Here is a 23,661-nt window from a genome sequence, read left to right on the forward strand (position 1 = left end):
AGTTCTATTAGGATAGAAAATTTTCACAAAACTACCGTATAATTTCTCTTCCTCAAATGAATGATGAGATGCGTGCAAATATTTAACAGTGCTTAATATTTAACAACATTTACGGTAAAACATGGTTACTTTCCGGGAAAATTTAAAATATGGTTTTAAATATTGATCAACATTCAACAGTGCCTTTTATTGAACTTTTGTGATGCAGCCAACCTCATTTGACTCATTTATTTTCATAAACTGATTTATTCCATTTTTCATATAAATCTTAATATTATCTTAATATACTAAAACATTGCACAATACTTGCCCCTTGATTTTCTTAATTTTCAAATATTAATAGTGCAATTAAACGCTAGCATTTATTATAATTTGTTCCCTTCATACTACACTTCTCCCAATTGGGACCAAATGTTACTGTTTGTGCCCACAAAATGAGAGAAGAAATTAAAATTAACACAGAAAATAATTTCTAATACAAAATTATAAGCTTCCATTCAACCATATTATATACCCAAAACAAGAACTGGAAACAACTCATTTGACATTCACATTGATGAAATCTTTCCTATCCTCGACCTTGAGCTTTGGGACCTTGACCTTGAGCACGCCGTTCTTCATCTCCGCCGCGATCTCCTCCGGCTTGTAGAAGCCCTGAGGGAGCTTGATGTAGCCGGAGAACTGCCTCGGGCAACTCTCCTCCGCTCCCCTGACCTCCAGACGGTTGTCTTCCACCCACAGTTTCAGTCCCTCTTTTCCGATCCCCGGCATGTCCAACCTCGCATACATCGCTTCCTCGTCTTTCTTCACTCTGTAGGGAATCGCCGGCCCGTCTTTCAGAAATGGGTTCACCAGAAAACAAACTGAAACAACTCAACCACAAATCAAATCACAGATCAAGTTAAACATGTAGAAAATTAACAGTTCAATGCTCTGTTTTTCTTACTGTTGGGATCCGTAGGAACCGGTTCTGAGTCCGATTCGTTTGCCGGTGTATCCCAGTCGGAATCGGAAGTGGTTTCGGGAACAGCGCAGGTGCGAAGAGTACGAACCAAAATCGGAGAGGCATTCATTGGCGAGAAGAGTTTCACGAGAGAGGCGAGAGAGTAGCTTGAGGTGAGAGCTCTTGTTGATGCCATTGCTGGAGCTTAATTTCTAGGGTTTTTCTGGGTTTTGGGGTTTCAGCTATCGAGACTGAGGGTAGCATTATATAGGATAGGTTTGGCTTTTTCCTTTTCCTTTTCCTTTTTTTGTTTTTTTGTGTTCGTTTTTTTTTTAAGTACTAGATTAAATTACATTAATGTCATTGAGATTTCAACAAATTACACACTAATCAAAATTGATTAATTTAACCTTTTCGGAACAAGTCAATTAAGATGCAAAAAAAAAAAAAACCTCCCTTTAAATTATTGTCTTTTGCAAATAATTCTTTTAAATAAAAAATTACCTTCTTAAATTATTGATTTATTATAATTAAAGACAAATTTATTACAAAAGATTATTTTACCCTTGCTCATTAAAATTTTTATTTCTTATTAAATTATTTTTATTATATTTTCTCTTATGTAAATATAAACTTTATTATTTATAGTAAAACATATTATAACCAATTTAAACATTTTTATCGTAAAAAAAATATCATCTTTTTCATACAATATATTGATGAAAAGGTAATAAAATACCTTTGAAAAAAAAATACTTTCTTTTCACGTAATATATTCATTAAAAGTTAAAAATTAATTAATTTTTTTTAAAAAAAAAATCTATTTAAGTAATTCATTAAAAAAATTAAAGATAAATTTATTTAAATTTACTGGAAATATTTCATCAAATTTTTTTATAATTTATTTAGATACGAAAAATATATTAAATATAATTCAATAAGAAGGGACATTAAGGTTATTTAATGCAATATAGTATATTTTTTAGGGTATGTTGCAACAAAATAAAATAATTTAAGAAATTTTATACACAAAATATAATTCAATGTGATTATTTACAAATTTAAATATAATTCAAGATTTTATTGCAGCTTATATTATATTATGGCAGGTATAATGTTAAAGTTTTAAAGTTCTATCACAAAGAACAACACTGTTTTCCTTAGTCGACCAACACACTCTTTCCCTTAGTTGCTTCATATCTCTCGATCTTGATCATTTCATCAGAGAAATTTAGGGTTTTTGTTCATCTTTTCTCAAGCACCCACACCCTTACTTCCCTCCATGTTTCACTCATTCTCTCATCATATCAGAGGCCGTAGGTTTCTTTGGTTCATCACTCTACTGAGGGAGCTTCATGTCGCCGAAGTATATCCTCAGCTGCACCAGAGTGAGAAGTCTAAGCCATCGTCGGCGGCATGACGACAAGGGGAGAGACTAAGGTTAGAGAGAGAAAATTTCCGGCGAAGCCCATTTCTTTGGATCTCAAGGTTTGGTTGAGTTCAGTGGGCTTTGTGTGGTGCTAGAATGCGCAGAGGTTAGTGGTGTGCCTTGAGAAGGAAAATGGGTTTTAGTACATTTGTGGGGGTACGTAGAAATTGCAGAATATATACTCCAAAAAAATGTCCCTGTATATACACACACTATATGGACATACAGGGATGGAGCCCGTGTGTGCCCGGCGCATGCCCCTCCTTGTCTAGCCCCACACACTATAAAATATAATAATTTTAATTCTAATTTGTACATTTATAAAAAAAAAAAAAAATTATATTATGTCCCAAAATTATAAATTTCTAAAATTATTTTCTAAAATTTTCTTTCCATTTTCTTTTGCTCTTAATATTTCTTTGATTTCCTTATAAATAAATAAATTTTCCTTCTTTACTCAAATTCTAATTTTTTTTCCTTTCAAATTTATCATTTTTTTCCTTTTTTTCTTTTTCTTCTTCTTATTAATTTATTTGGCCCCCTACTTCTTAACATTTTTCTTATTTTATTTAAGAATGATGTATATAGTATGTAATTTTTTTTTTTGTTATTCTTATTTAAATTATAATTTTTTTTTTTTTTTTTTTTTTTTTTTTTTTTTACATTGCACCTCTAAATAAAAATTCTGGCTCTGCCCATGTGGATATACATATGCACACTATGTGAACATATAGGTCAAAGTGCAATTGGATTTTTTTTTTTTCTTATTTTATTACATACATAACGCTATTATTAACTTTTCATCCAAGAAAAGGGTAAAACGGGATTTAAAATAAATAAATAAACTGTTTAACAGATCTGTCGTGAAACTTTTTTTGTCAAGTATGTCGTTCAGCACACTCATATGTTAGGCAACTTAAGGAAATATCAGTATAATTTAGTCTTTATCATTTGGGCATATAACAGTTCCTAGATCGTAGCATTTTATGGTTATAACTTATTTTCCATGTTTTAAGAGTTATAATTAAAATTTTTTTTTTTTTTTTGGACATATTGCTCTCTACAAAATCTAATCTTTGTATTATATTGTGATCTATTGGTATTTCTTTTACTTCCAAAGTGAATGATGGGAATTGAAGCTTCCAAATGGACATGCCAATAAATAAATAATAATAATAATAAAATAAAAAGCGTTTATTGAATTAGGATTATGAAAACCCAAACAATAAGTGCATTATTATAAATTATTTTAATTTTTTTAAAAAAAATAATGCATAAAAGCATTGTATTGAATTAGGGTTATGAAAACAAAAAAAATTAATAAGTAAGTTATTATAAATTATTTTAAGTTTTTTAACATTTTTTTTTTTGGGTAAATTTAAGTTTTTTAACATTAATAACTAAATAAGTAATATATTTTTAAATAAATAATTTATTTTTAGTAATTTATTAATTTAATTTTTTAATATTATTGAAAACTAATTCTATTAATTAAGAAGTGTTTTGCACGTAAACTACTCTAATAAGTTCTATTTGTTACTCTAATTCGATTTATTTTTTATTTATTCAAAGTTTTTATTTTATTTTATATATCAATGACTAAATGAGTTTTTTTTGACATAAACTAATAAGTGATATATTTTAAAATTAGCAATTTATTTTTAGTGATATATTAACTTTGTTTAATATTATTGAAGCATAAACTATATTAATTAAAAATTCTTCTTCACATAAACTAAATAAATAATTTACTTTTTAATAACCGATTTCCTTATTTAGTTCGATTTCCTTCTCTATAATTTACCTTTCATATTATATTGGATTGGTGCGATCACTAGACAATCCATTATAGAGAATTGGCAACAGGTTTCACATTCAATACCTATATATATACACACACCGAATGAACTATCAATGCTAGCTCTCAATAACACGAAGAGAAGAACTTGAGAGACAGACTTCAGGTAAACCCCTAATATAATGTTGTTGTTGTTTTTTTATTTTTTTATTTTTTTTTATTTCTTTTTTTTATAAATATATAATGTTGTTGTGCTTACCCATTGAAGCATATATACATATAGCATATTCGTGCAATACATATAGCATATTCGTTTGCACGAAGTATATATTTATAATATGTTCGCATTATAGTTATGCAAAAATTCCGACGAATATCAATATATATCAATATAAACCGTTCCACCATAGATGTATGTAACAATAAATGGACTAATAGGGCGACAGATGATTCACATATGATAGAACAAAGTTTGTCAATAGAAACAAAGTTTGAATTACTGACACAGAGTTTCAGTAGTAACATATTGACTTATGGACAATTGCATTCATATAGTTAATTTAGTATATTTATTCATATATACAATTAATAGGACAATACTGTATATCATTTTCTGTTGATATTAATAGCATTCACTACCTTATTTATTTGTTGTTATAAGTCTATTATTTCCTATATATATATATATATATATATATTATTTACAATGTCCATTTTTTTTAAATAACCGTTTTCACAGGCTCGCGGTGAGGATTAGTAGTTATGTACTTATATATAGTCTCCACCCTGTATCACCCATATTATAGTAGATACCTCTCTCCTCAGTCTCTATCTACCTTCACTAACGATTTCTCACACAGTGAATATTCAGAAACCCTAGAAAAGCTCCATCAATGGCGTCTTCACGACTTGTCATGAAGCTCCTCCGCTCACGTCCTACAACTCAGGCGCCCACTAGCTTGGCTGGTCGTGCACTTCGCACCGTCACTGCCTCTCCGACCAGAGATATCAAAGCCAACTCCGATCCGAAATCCGACTCTCGCACCACCTTCACCGCTGGTAGCCCGAAGCTCCTCCGCTCACCTCAGATGGCCACTCCCTCTCGTTCAATTGACACAATCGCTTCTCCGATAACGATAAGCGAATCTGACTATGAAGACTACGACTCCGACTACGATGTATTGGAGACCGACGCCGACTTCAGCTCCAAACGGACTTTCTCTAAGACTATCAAAGGTAGTACAAATGATCTGTGTTGAATTTGTTGTATTATTTTTTAATTAAATTTGTTGTTTGTTTAAACTTCAGAGAAGAATCTGAATCAGAATCGGGTTGAGGGAGAAGAAGGAACGGTGGAGCCGTACGATGTGACGGAAGATGACGAAGCGAAATATGGAAGGTTTGACATGCCGGGAATCGGAAAAAAGGACTTGAAGATGTGGGTTGAGAAGAGCACTGTGGTGATCAAAGGAGAGGAGCCGGCGGATTCAGAGACTGCGAGGACGTACTCCGGTTCCATAGAGCTTGATGAGGGAAGGTTCGTGGTGAATCAGATCAAAGCAGAGGTCAAAAATGGCATTCTCAAGGTTGTCATCCCCAAGGTGAAGTTAGAAGACAGGAAGGATGTTCTCCCTATCGAGATCAACTGACTCACTCATTTCTCCATCACTCATTTTCTTCTTTAGTTCCTCATTCTTGTTAATGGTAGTTGTTTCTTTTGGTTAATTTTCATACATGTTTTTGTGAATCTGTCAATGAAGTAATCTTTTTGGGAATTGTTTATTCTATTATTTGTTGTTTATTTTCTGTCCCTTTCTAAGGAATTCTTATGTTTGGCAGCCAAGAAAATATACCAAAGGCGACTCAAATTCATTGTCACACTTTCCTCCTACATTAATCCATCTCAATGATTAGAGATAGAAAATTGAACTACTTTGGTTACACATAAAGTAAAAGTTGGCTGAATATGATTAATCCAAACTATATATAGTTAGTTTCTTTCACGAAATTATTAATTTTAATCTTCAAAAAGCATAAAACAATTCTTAAAAACTGAATCATATAAGGGCCTTGGACTGACTTAGGGGAAATTGACTACAACGGACGACCATAAATAAATCAAAAAGCTTTTTCAATTGCTTTGGTAAATTATTTGTGGCCAACCATTGTAATTTGTACATTTTTTTACCTTTTATATTATTTGACTTACCAAAAATATATATGCACACACAATAAAGTCGTGATGCATTCAATGAAGAAGAGATAGGCAGTGAAGATAGAATTGAACTGTTGCTGTGATTTTGAGATGGAATGGGATTTACCCAAGTTCCTTTTTTTTTAAAATTCTATTTTCATTGTTTATTGTAGGGGTGTTCAAAAAATCCGGCAAACACCGAAAAATCGGACTCGACCAAAATGAACCGAACGATTTGGGCTAGTTATATAGTGGTTTGGTCCGATCTTGAGTCCAAAATTATGAAACCTTAATTTTATGGTCCGGTCCTGATTTGGGGTCCTATTGGACTAGACCGGCCCGGCCAGAACCGAACCGAACCATTATATATATATATATATATATATATATATATATGATATAACTAATAGTTTTGGACGGATACAAGCTACTCCCATTTCCCACCTTTCTCAATAAAGCTATTCCCAATCTACCTAATTCTCATATTCTTTGAACTTTTGTCACGCCATGATGAAAGCTAGCAAAGAGAGAAATAAAGAAAATGAAATGATGGGCCATAATAAAAAAAATATCATATGAAAATTATCAAACAATAAAGAACTACGCAATTAGAGACCAAATGGGGCAAAAATAAAGCATAACTATTAGGGACCAGAGGAGAATATTGGTTCTTTAAATACTAGAGTGGAAGAGTAGTTTTTGTCAAATTGTAATAAATATATATACTGAATATGTCTATATTATATACAGGGAAAAATAAAAAAATTATGTTTTTAAAAAATAAAATAGAAAGGAAATCAACTTAAACTAACAAACCGAACTGAACCAAATCGGTTTTTTGTGGTTTGATTTAGTTTGATTCCATGGGCATTATGATTCAGTCTGGTTTCAAAAATAGTAGAACTGTTATAAATGCTTTGGTCCCAAAAAATTTCCAATTCGGTACAAATCGGACCGTGTGCAACCCTGATTTATCTTTATCATTGTTTATCGTTATTTGGTCGATGTTTCCTCGTGTGGATGAAATTTTTTTTTTTTTAATTTTTTTTTTTTAAAAAATACACTTGTACACACTATCAAATGGCCGTTTTGAGATTGGGCCTATGGGCCTGATTTGTTTGGACTGACATAGTCTATGCTTTTCTAAGCCTGCTTTGGGGACTGCTTTTGGGGTATGGTTTGGGCCTGCTTTTGGTGTTTGTATTTTTCTTCTTTTTGGGCATTGGCCTCCTTGTACGCATTTATCCAAAATTTATATAATTGTTTGATTTTTCAAAAAAAATATAAAAAATAGTTAAGATTAAGAGTGCACAAAGAACCGGTACAACCATTTTGGAACTGAAATCATACTAATAATTATACATATATATTTAATTATATAATTACAAACATATACATGTCTATATTTACTGAAAATATATATATGTCTATTGATGATTATTGTGGCATAAGGTTTTGCCTTATTCAAGGTATTGCTTAAAAAATATATATATATGGAATAGTGGACACTTAGAAGTTTAAAAGTGAACAAAAATAAAGAACAAACTTATATAAGAGATATGTTCCCAGCGAATCAAAGTTATAAATCTTTCACAATTTAATATTAACAAAAAATTAGATATTTTATCTGTTTTTGTCACTCAAAGATGTGATAGAAACTTAAATATTAATTTTAAAAGAAATGGTACTGCATAAAGTTTGAAGAAATGAGCTTGTGAAAATGTGATATATGATGTGAATGTTGAATTTTTTTATATATTATTCTTTAAATTTAGACAATTTATATATTGACTTCTTATTATTTTCAAAGAAATTTATTTCATTGAAATCTTAATTAAATTTTATAATTCATTTTAATCAACCATCTAAGTTGATTCCCTATTCAAATGAAATCACTATTTTTACATATTGATCAAATCTTGATGAACATCACCCGGCTAGGAGAAGCAGTTCAATAGTCGTGCGATACATCATATAATTTCCTCTAGCCAGCTGTTACCGAGCCACAAAAGCACACTAACTGTCAGTCACGTCTCCACCCCCATATTTACCCCTCCTCGGTCTCTCTCACCTTCACTCACGATTTCTCACACACACACACAGTGAATATTCAGAAACCCTAGAAAAGCTCCATCAATGGCGTCTTCACGCGCTCTCACCACCGCCACTAGTCTCCTGATGCTCCTCCGCTCGCGTCTCACACCTCAGATGGCCACTCCCTTCGCTGCTCGTGCACTTCGCACCGTCACTGCTCTTCCGACCAGCGATTTCACCAAGCTCCGCCGGTCAGACCTCTCACCTCAGATGTTGACTCCATTCGCAGCTCGTTCCCTTCGCACATTCCCTGTTCCGACAAGCGGTTCGGACTCCCACGACTCCGACTCCGATTCGGATCCCTTCGACGACATCAGCTTCAAACGGTGCTCTAAGATTCTCAGAGGTTGTATAAATTCTCAAATCATTTCTCTTCAAATCTGTGTTGAATTCGTTGTTTCTCTTGCATATTTACTACTGTTGTTTCAACTTCAGCTCCAAACACTGCTCTATCATTAATTTCTCATATCATTTCTCTTCTAGTATGTATGATCTGCGTTGAATTTGTTATATCTCTTCTAGTATGTATGATCTGTGTTGAATTTATTTTTTATTTTTTAAATTTCTCGAACGATTCTGTGTTGAATTTGTTGTTTTTGTTATGTATTTACTACTGTTTGTTTGTTTTTGTTATGTATTTACTACTGTTTGTTTCAACTTCAGAGTGTCCTTACAAGAATCGGCTTCTGAGAAAAGGGTCGGTGGACTCGTTGGATGTCAAGGAAGATGAAGAAGCGAAATATGGAAGGTTCGACATGCCGGGAATTGGAAAAGAGGAAGCGAAGGTGTGGGTTGAGAAGGGAGCTCTGATAGTCACGGGAGACGAGGCCTCTGGTTCAGAGACTGCGAGGAGCTACTTTGCCGCTATTGAGCTTGCTGAGGGAAGGTTCGTGGTGGATCAGATCAAAGCAGAGCTCAAAAATGGCGTTCTCAATGTTGTCATCCCGAAGGTGAAGTTCGAAGAAAGGAGCGATGTTCTCCCGATCGAGGTCAACTGACTCGCTAATTTCTCGATCAGTCATTTTCTTCTTTAGCTTGTTCTTGTCTTGTTAATGGTGCTTCTTTTGGTGTTCATGTCTGTGTTTCTCTGAATCTCTCACTGCTACTGGTAAATCTTGGCTGAATTTGGACGATATAAATTTGGATGAATGAAGTAGTATTTTCATATTTGAAGTAAAGCGTTGTTTCTTCTATTATTTATTGTTTATTTTCTGTCACTTTCTATGGAATTCTTATGTTTGGCAACCAAGAAAATATACCAGAGGGAGTTGCAGGGACTGATAATAGTACAGGTGGTTGCTAACATGCACCCTATTTCTTGAAAACGTGAAACAAGTTGACGGAACACTTGGGGGGTTAACTTTTAACCGTTAACTGTGTGGTTTCAAGTATAAAGCTCACTAATATGCATGTTTAATGTTTAATGAGTAGATTTTGTTAACTCGTAATTAGAAGAATAGGGTTGACTATGAATGAGAGTGACAAATCATCTAAGCATTTTTTTTTTTTAACTTAATCTTATTGAAAATTGTTTAGTAACTCTTAATGCAACGAGTGTTTACATTACTCCGTACGGATGATAATTTATATATATATATATACACACACACACACATACAAACACACACACTTCAGAATTCTTAACTTGACTGTGGTTTCAACTTTCAGCCCACCTGCAAAAAGATTAGGGAGGACTCTGTAGTTGGAGATAGCTTCCCTTTTTTGTAGGAGACAAATTTCCCTATTTCTATGGACGTGGTACCATTTTGGCCTTTTTCTTGGCGCTATAGCAAAACAGTCTTGCTTTTTGATACAAACCAAACATGTCCAAATATTTTAAAATTTGAAATTTCTTCAGATTTGAGGTGAATTATATTGATAATAATACCAAAATCAAACAATTAATAAAAATGAATAACAGTCAAAGAATTGGTACACACACCCCTCAGAGTTAGCCAGGTAGAACCCAGCCTTTAGGTCTGTTGTGGAGACAAATCTCTGATCCACTATGTGGTTGTTAGACCATTTTGGCCTGTTCCTCTTCCTATGTTTTATAAATGATTCAGGCCCTACAAAATGCCAAAATGGTACTGTGTCGCTCTTTTTTTGGTGCTATAGCAAAATGATAAAAGGTGACTATAATGTTATTTAAAAATTTAACTTATTTGAATTTTTTCAGAAATTAGCTTATTTGGATTGTTCAAAACTTTAGTCAATTTATTTTTAATCGTTAGTATTATCTTGGCAAGAAACTCGTCTGGTGTACCAAGCTTGATTAAAGTTTTTAGTAAATTTTTAGTCAATTCATTTAAGTAGATGACAATTGGTTAAATTTATATTACACGGAAATGTGGATTTGTTTATATAAGAAAAAAAAAATGCATTTAGATTAATATCTTATATGGCTATATGAGTCTTCCTGTTTATTGTGAGTTTATAGAAGTCAAATTTTAGATTTATCCTAATAATAAAAACGAATTACTATAAGAAAAATATTATGCAATATCGAGGCATATGTACTTGTACAATCTTTCACAATTATAAATTAGTCAAGTAATTATGAATTTTACCATTTTTTTTTATTAGTCTAATAAGATATATTTATATTCTCTTTGCCTCAAATTATATGTGAGTCACAATTCTCCTTTTGAAAATAACAAAATAAGAGCATGTTTGTACAATTGTGATATTTATTATATTATCAATACTGAAAAAAAAAAAATTCATCTAGTCTTTAAATTCAGAAATTTGTAACATTCATTTGGTATCTAAAAATAAAATGTATTTTATTAAATTCGTACCAAAACATTAACGATTCCCCTTCCAATTGAAATCACTATTTTCACGGATTCATCAATCAGGGAAAAAATCCAACGGCTAGGAGGTTTAGTTGAATACTCGTGCGATACATAAAAGTATATTTCCCCTCTAGCATCTATCAACGAACAGAAATGCTGACACGTCACGTCTCAGTATATATCATCTCCACACACACAATCTCTCTCGCACAAATGTACAGAAACCCTAGAAAAGCTCCGATAATGGCGTCTTCACGAGCTCTCACCACCGCCACTGGTCTAATGAAGCTCCTTCACTCGCCTCAGATGGCCGCTCCCTTCGCCGCCGCTCGTTCACTTCACACCGCCGCTCTTTCGACGAGCTCACGAAGCTCTCTCGCCACCGCCAGTGGCCTCACGAAGCTCCTCCGCTCCCATCTATCACCTCCGATGGCCACTCCCTCCGCGTCTCGTTCGCTATGCACAGTCCCTATTCGGAGAAGCGATTCCGACTCCGACTCCGATTCGGAGTCCGACGCCGGCCCCGGCTCCAAACAGCGATCTAATCTCAAAGGTTGCATAAATATTCTCATACCGACCATTCGTCTTCGAATCTGTATAATATGTGTTGAATTTGTTGTTTCTCTTACTTATTTACTACTGTTGTTTCAACTGGCGCTCCAAACAGTACTCTACTGATATGATTTCTCTGTTTGAATCGGTATGATCTGAGTTGAATTTGTTGTTTCTCTTACCTATTTATTGGTGTTGATTGTGTTAATTGTTATGTATAGGAGCGAATGATGATGGTGAATATGGCCCGAGAATCCCATACGAGATTAAACTGGTGCGAGACGAGTTCTATAGGATCAGGCTTGACCTGCCTGGTTTAGGGTCAAAGGATTTGGATCTGTGGGTTGACAAGAAGAAGGACATAGTTTTCGCGGGAAAGTGCAAGAACGAACCCAAGCATGGGTACGAAGGAGGCCTCTACAATGGCACCATTCCAGGGTGTCCATTGTTATGCGATATGGATCAAATCAAGGCGGAGCTTAACCAAGGTGTGCTCTGGATCTCTCTCCCGCTCACTGAAGAAGGCAAGAAGGCGATACAGTGGCAAAGATCGGTCGAATTCAAGTTGGAGAAAACAGAGCTTTGATCCATCCAACTTGTTGATATATTTGGGGGTTTAGGGTTTTTTCCATCAATTAGTTCTTTGGTATGAGTTGGGTCCTTTTCGATTTCTCTCTCTGGTGAATGATGATTGATCAATTTCTGTGTATGTTGAATCAATGTTTTTTTGGGGTTGATTCTAAACTGATATTGCAATCGGAAGGTTAATTAATGGTTAGTTTTTGTAGTTATCTTGGTTTTATATTTAATTACTTTTACTTAAATTTTGTTGGAATTGTGCTATATATTATATATTAGTAATAGATTCAAGTTCAAGCATAATTACTAGACTAATAAAATAAGCAACGAGAGTAAAATTTCTTTTCACATGTGTTGAAGGGATGAGTTACATTGGTATTTGGAGTAATTTTTAATTTATCATTTAATTGATGCAAAATGTGTGTGTTAATGTACATTAGGAGCTGTTTTTTTAAGTGTTCTTTTATATATATAGGACGATTGAATAGTCCGAATTGGTGTTGCATCCGATTTGTATGCCTAAAAGAAGTGCTGTGTATATGTCCCACTATCAAGAACTCGGTGTCCTTGTGATAACACAGGATGTTGACAAAATAGGAGGCTTATTTGACCCTATAGCACACTTATTGCAATTTAATGAAATCTTGGTTTTATGTAAACATGTGAGACTTAATCTTTCAATTAAGGATGCACAATCAGTATTAGTCTAAGTTAAATAGAAGTAATTAACCACCTCTAATTATGTATCACTGTTGACAGTCATCTGATTATGCATTCATGAACCTTACTAAGTTCACACTTTTACAATAAGTTCAATAATTATATACAATGCATTACAATAAGTACATTTCTATATGTATGTATAGAAATTGGGGAGTTTAAAAGTGAGAGATTGGTTAGAAACTGCAGAGAAAAGCCAAATTGCTAATGCATTGTATATAATTATTGTACTTATTGTAAAAGTATATATATATATATATATATATGAAGATTGAATAGTCCAAATTGGTGTTGCATCCAATTTGTATGCCGAAAAAAGGTGCTTTGTATATTTGTCCCACTATCAAGACCTCATGACAATGACCTCATGACAGTAAAGGAGGTTGACCACATAGGACGCTTATTTGACCCTATAGCACGCTTATTCCAATTTAATGAAATATTGGTTTTATGTAAACATGTGAGACTTAATCTTCCAATTAAGGATGCACGATCAGTACTAATCTAAATTAAATAGAAGTAATTAACCACCTCTAAACTATGTATCACCCTTGATAGTCAACTGATTCTGCGGTCATAAACCTTCCTAAGTTCACACTTCTATAGTTTCTAACCAATCTCTCCCTTTTAAACTTTCCAATATATATATATATATATATGAAGATTGAATAGTCCAAATTGGTGTTGAATCCAATTTGTATGCCCAAAAGAGGTGTTGTGTATATTTGTCCCATTATTAAGACCCCAGGACAGTGTCCTCGTGACAGCAAAGGAGGTTGACCAAATAGGACGCTTATTTGACCCTATAGCACGTTTATTCCAATTTAACGAAATCTTGGTTTTATGTAAACATGTGAGACTTAATCTTCCAATTAAAGATGCACGATCAGTACTAATCTAAATAAAATAGAAGTAATTAATCACTTCTAAACTATGTATCACTCTTGACAGTTAACTGATTCTACAGTTATGAACCTTTCTAAGTTCACACTTCTACAATAACTACTATAATTATATACAATGCATTAGCAATATGGCTTTTCTTTACAGTTTCTAACCAATCTCTCTCTTTTAAACTCTCCAATTTCTATATATATGTGTGTATGTGTGTGTGTGTGTTCATATATGTATATGTACATATATGTATATATGAAGATTGAATAGTCCAAATTGGTGTTGCATCCAATTTGTATGCCGAAAAGAGGTGCTGTGTATATTTGTCCCACTATCAAGACCTAAGGACAGTGTCCTCGTGACAGCAAAGGAGGTTGACCAAATAGGACGCTTATTTGACCCTATAGCACGCTTATTCCAATTTAATGAAATCTTGGTATTATGTAAACATGTGAGACTTAATCTTCCAATTAAGGATGCACGATCAGTACTAATCTAAATTAAATAGAAGTAATTAACCACCTCAAAACTTTGTATCATCCTTGACAGTCAACTGATTCTGCAGTCATGAACCTTCCTAAGTTCACACTTTTACAATAAGTAGTATAATTATATACAATGCATAAGCAATCTGGCTTTTCTCTATAATTTCTAGCCAATCTCTCTCTTTTAAACTCTCCAATTTATATATATTGATGAGCGCTGAAAAGTGCGTATTTAAACCACTTAAGTTTAAGCATTCTAGTACCTTTATCTATCTTACTTTACCATTTTAGATTGATTTCGTAATATTTTCATTTTCAGACACTTATCCCGAAAATAAGTTAACTCAGCCAAATAAAAGCTTAATTGAAGCAATTTTGGGATTAAATAAAGAAATGAGCAAAGTGGAGAAAGAAAGAAGCAAATGAAGCCAAAGGTGGGAAGCAGCAAAGTTCGATCGATCCAACTTCAAGGTTCGATCGATCGAACACTGATCGATCTCAGTACTTCAAGATAGATCCAAACCTTGACCCAAAGCATAAAGTCCAAAGTTCGATCAATCCAACACCACCCTTCGGTCGATCGAACACTTTTGTCTTTATTCAAATGATTGATCTTATCCACAGTTGTACCACCCACTAACCACTTTTGTCCTCTTCCCAAAAATATCTCCCAAAATATCTCGGATTTTTCTTTTCCCAAAAAGCTCAACTAGTTGGATCGATCCAACCTCAGTTCGATAGATCTAAACCAAGTTCGATCGATCCAAGTCCAAGGTTCGATCGATCGAACTTCCTCCAGTGCAAAAAAGTTAAAAAGCCAGTTTGTTCAATCCGTCCTCTATCCAATCATTAGAGAATATTCTTTGCACGACCCCAACTCATTTTGTGTGTCACTTGACCTACCTATAAAAAGAATATGATGCACTTTTTGAAAAACATACAATTCTAGGGATTATTCTCAAAGGAGGCAAGCTTAGAGAAGGAAGAGGCTAGAGACACCATTGGAGTTCTTCATCAACAAGGAGCAAATTTCTTCCATGGAGTTAGTCCTTGAGGGTTGAAGCAACATCACCATGAGTGGCTAGACATCCTCTTGGGACTAGAGTTAGCACTAATCATGCTTTCTATATCTTAATCTTGTGTATTATTGAGGGATTAGTGTTGTAATTGATGTTTTGACACTTTGATTTATATAGATCTTGATTGTTCAATGATTTATGTGATTTAATGCTTCCAATTGATCATTTCATTATATTTATATGTCTATGTATGTTAGAATAGATGCTCATGTGCTTGTCTCTAGATTTAGTGTTATTGATGCATGTCTATGTGTATTGATGCTATAGCTTTAGAGATTGTCAAAACATAGTACTTAATGGAATGCTCTTGTGATTTTATTGATGGTTCATACTTATTCCTTGATGGATTGTGCCTCTCCCTTAGTTTATTTTCATGCTAGTAGTGTAGATGTAATGTAGTTGTAGTGTAGTGTTAAATAGGAAGACAATCCATGCTTATTATTTGATGATCCAAACTTTTGAATACAAGTGGCATATGTCTTTGACCTTATGTTGTATTTGGATTGTGAGCTTAATGAAAGGATTAATGATTTGTTTTGATCTATTGTGCCTTTCACATGTTGTTTAGACAATATATGTTTCATTGCTTAAATATATTGTGCCGTTCACATGATGTTTAGACAATGCATGCTTGACTAGCCCTCCCTACTTGTTGAATCAACCAAACACACACACACACACACACACACACACACACACCAATATTGTAACACACCATTTACTCTCATTAGTCACTTGTCAATGGTATAGAAATGCATTACTTGGTGGTGATCTCTAAACCCTAAGACTCTTCTCTCTCTTATTTGCTCTTAATTGCATTCTTTTATTATCACTTAGTTTAATTTAGTTACTCTCTAATCTAATCAACCAACCAACCAATTGTTTAATCACTCGACCTACTAGCCCTAATAGCGATTCCACAACTTTGTTCGACCCTCACAATCCCTTAGAATGATCCCTACTCGCCCTAGTTATAGTTATAGTGAAAGGTAGTAGTGGCTTCTATAAATGTAAAACTCTTGGCCCTCGTCTAAAATTCACACTCTTCAAGTTTACGGTAGGACGACGACCATATATATATATATATATATATATATATATATAGGAAGATTGAATAGTCCAAATTGGTGTTGCATCTAATTTGTATGCCGAAAAGAGGTGTTGCGTATATTTGTCCCACTATCATAACCTCGGGATAGTGTCCTCGTGACAGTAAAGGAGGTTGACCAAATATGACGCTTATTTGACCATATTGCACGCTTATTACAATTTAATGAAATCTTGGTTTTATGTAAACATATGAGACTTAATCTTCCAATTAAGGATGCACGATCAATACTAATTTAAATTAAATAGAAGTAATTAACCACCTCTAAACTGTGTATCACTCTTGACTGTCAGCTGATTCTACAGTCATGAACCTTCCTAAGTTCACACTTACAATAAATACTATAATTATATACAATGCATTAGCAATCTGGCTTTTCTTTACAGTTTCTAACCAATCTCTCCTTATTAAGCTCTCCAATTTATATATATATATATATATATATATATATATATATGCATATATGTATATAAGAAGATTGAATAGTTCAAATTGGTGTTGCATCCAATTTGTATGCCGAAAAGAGGTGTTGTGTATATTTGTCCGAGTATCAAGACCTCAGGACAGTGTCCTCGTGACAGCAAAGGAGGTTGACCAAATAGGACGCTTATTTGACCCTATAGCACGCTTATTCCAAATTGATGAAATCTTGGTTTTATGGAAACATGTGAGACTTAATCTTCCAATTAAGGATGCACGATCAGTACTAATCTAAATTAAATAAAAGTAATTAACCACCTCTAAACTTTGTATCACTCTTGACAGTCAACTGATTCTACAGTCATGAACCTTCCTAAGTTTACACTTTTACAATAAGTACTATAATTATATACAATGCACTAGCAATCTGGCTTTTCTCTACAGTTTTTAACCAATCTCTCCCTTTTAAACTCTCCAATTTATATATCTATATATATATATGCATATATGTATATAGGAAGATTGAATAGTCCAAATTGGTGTTGCATCCAATTTGTATGCCGAAAAGAGGTGCTGTGTATATTTGTCCCACTTTCAAGACCTCAGGACAGTGTCCTCGTGACAAAAAAGGAGGTTGACCAAATATGATACTTATTTGACCCTATAACATGCTTATTACAATTTAATGAAATCTTGGTTTTATGTAAACATGTGAGACTTAATCTTCCAATTAAGGATGCACGATTAGTACTAATCTAAATTAAATAGAAGTAATTAACCACTTCTAAACTATGTATCACTATTGACAGTCAACTGATTCTGTAGTCATGAACCTTTCTAAGTTCACACTTTTGCAATAAGTACTATAATTATATACAATGCATTAGCAATTTGGCTTTTCTCTACAGTTTTTAACCAATCTCTTCCTTTTAAACTCTCCAATTTCTATATATATATATATATATATATAGGAAGATTGAATAGTCCAAATTGGTGTTGCATCCAATTTGTATGCCCAAAAGAGGTGTTGTGTATATTTGTCCCACTATCAAGACCTCAGGATAGTGTCCTCGTGACAACAAAGGAGGTTGACGAAATAGGACGCTTATTTGACCCTATAGCACGCTTATTCCAATTTAATGAAATCTTGGTTTTATGTAAACATGTGAGACTTAATCTTCCAATTAAGGATGCACGATCAATACTAATCTAAATTAAATAAAAATAATTAACCACCTCTAAACTATGTATCACTCTTGACAGTTAACTGATTCTGCAGTCATGAACCTTCCTAAGTTCACACTTTTACAATATGTGATACCCCCAGATTTCCTGATGCAGGTTGGCCAGGCCCACACCCGAATACCGAGAATATAAAAAACAAATGGTAATAATCGAACACAGAATAGAAATATATTATGTAAGAATAAATAAAATGTTGAAAAGAAACTAAAATGATAAACCAATAATTAATCATCAAAATAACTTTCATTAATAAACAATTTCTTCTGATACAAGTAATCCTTAAAAAATAATACAACTTGGGAATCCACACTATGTGGACCCCTAGAAAATTCCAACTGAACAAATTGATCTAAAAAGGAAAACCAAAACTAAAACATAAATAATAATCCTACGTAGTCGGAAGAGTAAGTGACTATCTCTGCTTAGCACGAACTAGTTCTAAGACTGGAACTGTCCGATACCTGAAAAAATAATAATGGGTTAGGCCCATGAACAAGTTCTACTCTACTACAATCTAAACAGAGACCCGATACGCGGATACATCCTAAACAACTCAATAATAGCTATCTAGTCCATATATATATATATATATATATATATCCATACTAAGGGACTCTTGCTGGGCTACAAAGGGGGTCTCAACTTGAATAGAAGGCAACATGCAAAACGCACCTGAGGTGGGCATGAGTACCTTGACCTAACAGGGTACATCGCTGCCTATCATAACCAGTTATCCATCCCAATGCATATACGCTCTCTAACTATCGATCATGAGACTCACGTTCATATCATAGTACCATAATCATATATACGCAAATTCTATCATATCTATCTATAAGTAGTCCAGTTAGTCATTCAACTTGTTCAGTTGATCTGACTTAAATATAAGTAGCAAGTAATCCAGTTAGTCATTCAACTTATTCAGCTAATCTGACTTAAATTTAAGTAGGATTTAACATTTTTAGTTAATCCATTCCCTTATACAAAATAGGTAGGATTTAACATCTTTGGTTAATCCGTCTCTAGAATGCCACCGTCCCATATCGGTGCATTACATCCATACAATCCAATTATTGATGAAAGAAATAAGATATTACATCAATAAGTTCCACAATTAAGTATAATAAAAATCAGATATTAACATGATCATATTATACAATCAGTCTATGATTAGAACCATCTAATATCCATACTAATTGTTAAGATAAATTTAAGCAATTACATCTTCCATTGCTAGCCTACAAATTCCATTATAATTCCATAGTAATTAAATCCTTTAACATAATGGAATCAGAAATAACACATGATTACATTATACTTCCAACATAGGATTACCGTCATCCAATATCCATTTACATTGCTAAAGTAATATTAAGCAAAAATAAATCATCCAATTAATAATATGCTAATTTCATTGAAAATTTCATATTGTTCAAGACATTAGCATAAGAACATAAATTATGCTTTTAGGGAATTTACCAAGTTCATTATAATTATTTAAAACCCCCATGATCCTCCAAAACAATCCTGAAACCCCAAAATCCAACAGTATTAAAAATAACCATCCCGTAGAAGTCCCAGCATGAGAGCATGCTCTCAAAATACTAGAGCAAGCTCTACCCTCTTGGGACCAGGCTCTGTAGTGCTGGGAGCCAACTCCCTCCAAGTGAGAGCCAGCTCTGTCCATGAGGGAGCCGACTCCCTCCATTGGGTGCAGACTCTCTCTCTCTTGAGAGCCGTCTACCTAATTCCGTCATTTTCTTCACCTCCAGCGACATGCAGAACCCTCTATAATATTTTATAAAGATTTATAGACTTCAATCTATGTCCCAATTAATCCCAGAAGTTCATAAAACACAGTATGCATCATTAACGATAATTTAGAATCCTTAATATGAACAATTGATACGATACATCAAATTTTCCAATTAACAACACAAAATCTAGTTAAAATTTTAAATTAATATGCAAACAAGATCAGTTTTAAAAGCTGATTAAACCGAGGAGATTATCTAGGCATGCACAGAACACAAGTCTAAGAGAAGGAGGAAGAAATAGAACGTGCCTCTAGGTTTCGGATTGAAACCTTAATTTCTTCTTCCTAGTTTCTTTCCGGTGATCCTTAGCCGCTGTCCAAGCCTCCTACTACTCTGGTTCTAACCCTAGAATAGCCCCCAACCCTCCTTCTTGATCTAGCCTCTTTATTTGGCCCAAACCCTCTCTCTTGTCTCACAGTTTCTCTTCTCTCCTCTTTGTTCTCTTTTATTTTCTAAGTATACTATAATCACGTCTAAAAATATTCTTCGCCTCCACAGACCTATACTATTGTATATATATACACACAACATATAACCTTAATCCTAATTTAACCTTAAGTCTGCAAACTTAATAATAAAATAAAATAAAATAAAAAGAAAAAATAATTAACTAATAAATTATCCTCCTATACCCATATATATATGTACAACCATCAATGGGTAATATTCGTACCCATTCCATCTCCTATCCAAGTAGTCCATGCGACCCAGTTGTTTGGTCCATTACTACTATCCATCTCCATACTTCTTAAAATATAAAATAAAATAAAACAATTAAAATCATTCAATCCTAACACAAAATTACAATTAAGCAACACATCATCTAAGCAAGTAAAATCATACAAACAAATTACACCTTATTAACACATAACCATGTAAGCACTTAAAATACAATAAAATAAAATAATTAAATTCCAATTATATCATTTTTAAAATTAGGGGTATTACACAATAAGTACTATAATTATATACAATGCATTAGTAATCTGGTTCTTCTCTACAGTTTCTAACCAATCTCTCCCTTTTAAACTCTCCAATTTATATATATATGTGTGTGTGTGTGTATAGGAAGATTGAATAGTCCAAATTGGTGTTGCATCCGATTTGTATGCGGAAAAAAGGTGTTGTGTATATTTGTCCCACTAACACCTCAGGACAGTGTCCTCGTGATAGCAAAGGAGGTTGACCAAATAGGACGCTTATTTGACCCTGTAGCACGCTTATTCCAATTTAATGAAATCTTGGTTTTTTATAAACATGTGAGACTTAATCTTCCAATTAAAGATGCCCGATCAGTACAAATCTAAATTAAATAGAAGTAATTAACCACTTCTAAACTATGTATCACTCTTGACAGTCAACTGATTCTGCAGTCACGAACCTTCCCAAGCTCACACTTTTACAATAAGTATAATAATTTTATACAATATGAGCAATCTGGCTTTTTTCTACAGCTTCTATCCAATTTCTCCTTTCAAACACTTCAATCTCTCTCTCTCTCACACACACACACACACACTCACACACAAACAAAAGAACAGAAAAATTAAAAAGAACCAACATTACTTTCCAAAGCTTCGAAAACCAGAACAGATAGAATCCACCAGAGATCAATCGGAAGGTGGAGGCGGTGGCCACATGTTGCTTAGGGATTGGCAGATTCTCCCTTAAGCTCCTGCCGTTGGATGGTTAATCCAGGATTGGTTAATTTTGTGATTGATTGATCCTTGAGCCTAATTCTAATGAAATGTATAAACCATATAATCAAATTACTAGGACACATTTATTTTTACCAAAAAAATAATAAATACTGTTTAATCCTATAGTAGTTTTTTTTTTTTTTTTTAAGTTTAATCCTATAATTTAGAGACGTGATTAATTGAACATTTATTAATTCAGCTTGAATTATTGAATAGTATTATATTCCAAATATATATACTTATGTCAAAAAGAGTTTCTAATCTCTATTAATAATATACAATTGAATCTCTGTGTACCTAAAACAAAACACGGAATTCGTAGTAAGTCCTCCTCCAGATTTCATGCCTTTGTCTTCATTTTAGAGGACGGAAAAAAAGAAGATTAATCAATTGGTCCAAACCTTGTGTTAATATTGTTTCTTGTCATATCAATTCAGTCAAAAAGGCAAATATTTTTTCACAAGGGATTAAAGGTGAATTTATATTGTAAAATATTCCTATTACATTAATTTAATAGCCCAACATGACTCTTCTTAATTAATTATAATGAATAAGACTGTTCCAATATTATCTATAATGGACTTAAATGCTTTGGATCCAACTTAAAAATTTAAGCTATTAAAATGTACCAACACACAGCTCGCTACCCAATCCCATCAAGTACCCTCGTAACACAAACGCTACATTGTGACCCAAAACTTAATTGAAAAACCATTTCAAGTCCATAAAAGCGCTCTCTCTCTCCATAAAAGCGCTCTCTCTCTCTCTCTCTCTCTCTTCATAAACCCTAGAAAAGAAAAGCTCCATCAATGGCGTCTTCAAGGCCTCTCGCCACCGTGTCAAGGCTGTTTTCCAATTCCCTCCGCCGCCTCCACCACCACCGCCTCAATAATTTCTCTCCCTCTGCCGGCGCTCACTCGTTCTGTACAGGTCATTCCTCCAATGAAGAAGTCCATCCCTCCAATGAAGGTGGTCATCTTCTCACCTAAGTTTCTACCGTAATACTGTTCCATTTACAATCTATATCATCTATAAACATACATATGTATATTTCATATGTGTATTGTTATATATATATATTCATACAGGAGTGATTGATCTTGAGTCGAAAGTGGTGGATGACAGTTACAAGTGCTCCAAGATCGATGTGCCTGGTCTAAACTCAAAGGATCTGAAAATATGGGTGAACGAGAAGGGAGAAATAAAGTATGAGGGAAGAAGCAAGAGCCTACCCAAATACGAGTACAAGGGACGGTTGTACCAAGGCACCATTGAAGTGTGTCCGGACTGTCATGTGGAGCAGTTCAAGGCGGAGGTGATCCATGGCGTTCTCTGGATTACTTCGCCGCTCACGACCAAGGAGAAAATCAGATTGAAGAAGAAAAGTGATGAATTGTTGGATCAGAAAGGGGATGAGAAGGTTTGATCCATCCTCTCATCGATTTGGGGGTTTTGGGTTTCAATTCAATTAATCGATGCTGGCTTTTTGGGTCCTTTAATTTCGATCTCTGTCTGCTTATTTTCTGTGTTTGTTTTTCGGATATATATATATATATATATATTATATGTTGAATGTATGAATCTCTTTTGGGGATGAATCGTGCAATGAAGAAAGTTAATTAGTGCTAATTAATTATATTTGTTGTTGCTATTCCTTTATTTTATAGATATTTGTTGTTGCTATTCCTTTATTTTATTGTTTAACTTTTGCTGTGCGCTCATAGAGTGATAATGTAGAAAAAATGGAAAAGAAATGTGAGTTGGAAAAATTAGAGTGTAATTATCATTTTTCTTGGTTAATTATGT

General features: G+C 33.6%; 5 protein-coding genes across 6 annotated transcripts; 4 read left to right on the forward strand and 1 right to left on the reverse strand.

Moving 5' to 3' along the window:
- Positions 1-537: 537 nt before the first annotated feature.
- LOC132305427 (heat shock 22 kDa protein, mitochondrial-like) lies at positions 538-1,139 on the reverse strand. The gene is made up of 2 exons (XM_059803069.1): positions 947-1,139; positions 538-863 (listed from the first exon to the last, which is right to left on the reverse strand). The coding sequence occupies exons 1-2, from the start codon at positions 1,137-1,139 to the stop codon at positions 538-540; spliced, it is 519 nt and encodes a 172-aa protein (XP_059659052.1).
- A 3,924-nt stretch (positions 1,140-5,063) lies between these two features.
- Positions 5,064-5,858, forward strand: LOC132305428 (heat shock 22 kDa protein, mitochondrial-like). Its single transcript, XM_059803070.1, has 2 exons — positions 5,064-5,406; positions 5,479-5,858. Exons 1-2 carry the CDS (start codon positions 5,064-5,066, stop codon positions 5,817-5,819), a joined length of 684 nt encoding a protein of 227 aa, XP_059659053.1. The 3' UTR covers positions 5,820-5,858.
- Positions 5,859-8,438: 2,580 nt separating this feature from the next.
- Positions 8,439-9,607, forward strand: LOC132302346 (heat shock 22 kDa protein, mitochondrial-like). Its single transcript, XM_059799183.1, has 2 exons — positions 8,439-8,804; positions 9,122-9,607. The coding sequence occupies exons 1-2, from the start codon at positions 8,501-8,503 to the stop codon at positions 9,454-9,456; spliced, it is 639 nt and encodes a 212-aa protein (XP_059655166.1). The 5' UTR covers positions 8,439-8,500; the 3' UTR covers positions 9,457-9,607.
- Positions 9,608-11,428: 1,821 nt separating this feature from the next.
- On the forward strand, positions 11,429-12,599 carry LOC132304047 (uncharacterized). Its single transcript, XM_059801551.1, has 2 exons — positions 11,429-11,809; positions 12,030-12,599. Exons 1-2 carry the CDS (start codon positions 11,470-11,472, stop codon positions 12,392-12,394), a joined length of 705 nt encoding a protein of 234 aa, XP_059657534.1. The 5' UTR covers positions 11,429-11,469; the 3' UTR covers positions 12,395-12,599.
- A 9,923-nt stretch (positions 12,600-22,522) lies between these two features.
- LOC132302347 (uncharacterized) lies at positions 22,523-23,491 on the forward strand. Of its 2 annotated transcripts, none has more exons than XM_059799184.1 (2): positions 22,523-22,827; positions 22,944-23,491. In XM_059799184.1, exons 1-2 carry the CDS (start codon positions 22,665-22,667, stop codon positions 23,279-23,281), a joined length of 501 nt encoding a protein of 166 aa, XP_059655167.1. In that variant the 5' UTR covers positions 22,523-22,664; the 3' UTR covers positions 23,282-23,491. The 2 variants fall into 2 exon arrangements, with proteins under 2 accessions (XP_059655167.1, XP_059655168.1); XM_059799185.1 differs by having other exon boundaries at positions 22,524-22,824.
- Positions 23,492-23,661: the final 170 nt, after the last annotated feature.

Source organism: Cornus florida, unplaced genomic scaffold (genome assembly GCF_030987335.1).
Source record: "Cornus florida cultivar Cherokee Brave unplaced genomic scaffold, ASM3098733v1 CherokeeBrave_3.0.0_Hap2_Chr04, whole genome shotgun sequence".
In the NCBI taxonomy this organism is placed as follows: Eukaryota; Viridiplantae; Streptophyta; class Magnoliopsida; order Cornales; family Cornaceae; genus Cornus; species Cornus florida.

Bases quoted from the DNA above. Each gene is read 5' to 3' on its own strand.
- LOC132302347 (XM_059799184.1), top strand. From the start codon at position 22,665: ATGGCGTCTTCAAGGCCTCTCGCCACCGTGTCAAGGCTGTTTTCCAAT. The intron at 22,828-22,943 runs GTCATCTTCTCA...ATATTCATACAG, and splicing joins CCATCCCTCCAATGAAGGTG to GAGTGATTGATCTTGAGTCG.
- LOC132305427 (XM_059803069.1), bottom strand. From the start codon at position 1,139: ATGGCATCAACAAGAGCTCTCACCTCAAGCTACTCTCTCGCCTCTCTC. The intron at 864-946 runs GTAAGAAAAACA...GAGTTGTTTCAG, and splicing joins GGTTCCTACGGATCCCAACA to TTTGTTTTCTGGTGAACCCA.
- LOC132304047 (XM_059801551.1), top strand. From the start codon at position 11,470: ATGTACAGAAACCCTAGAAAAGCTCCGATAATGGCGTCTTCACGAGCT. The intron at 11,810-12,029 runs GTTGCATAAATA...TGTTATGTATAG, and splicing joins ACAGCGATCTAATCTCAAAG to GAGCGAATGATGATGGTGAA.
- LOC132305428 (XM_059803070.1), top strand. From the start codon at position 5,064: ATGGCGTCTTCACGACTTGTCATGAAGCTCCTCCGCTCACGTCCTACA. The intron at 5,407-5,478 runs GTAGTACAAATG...TTTAAACTTCAG, and splicing joins TTTCTCTAAGACTATCAAAG to AGAAGAATCTGAATCAGAAT.
- LOC132302346 (XM_059799183.1), top strand. From the start codon at position 8,501: ATGGCGTCTTCACGCGCTCTCACCACCGCCACTAGTCTCCTGATGCTC. The intron at 8,805-9,121 runs GTTGTATAAATT...TTTCAACTTCAG, and splicing joins GTGCTCTAAGATTCTCAGAG to AGTGTCCTTACAAGAATCGG.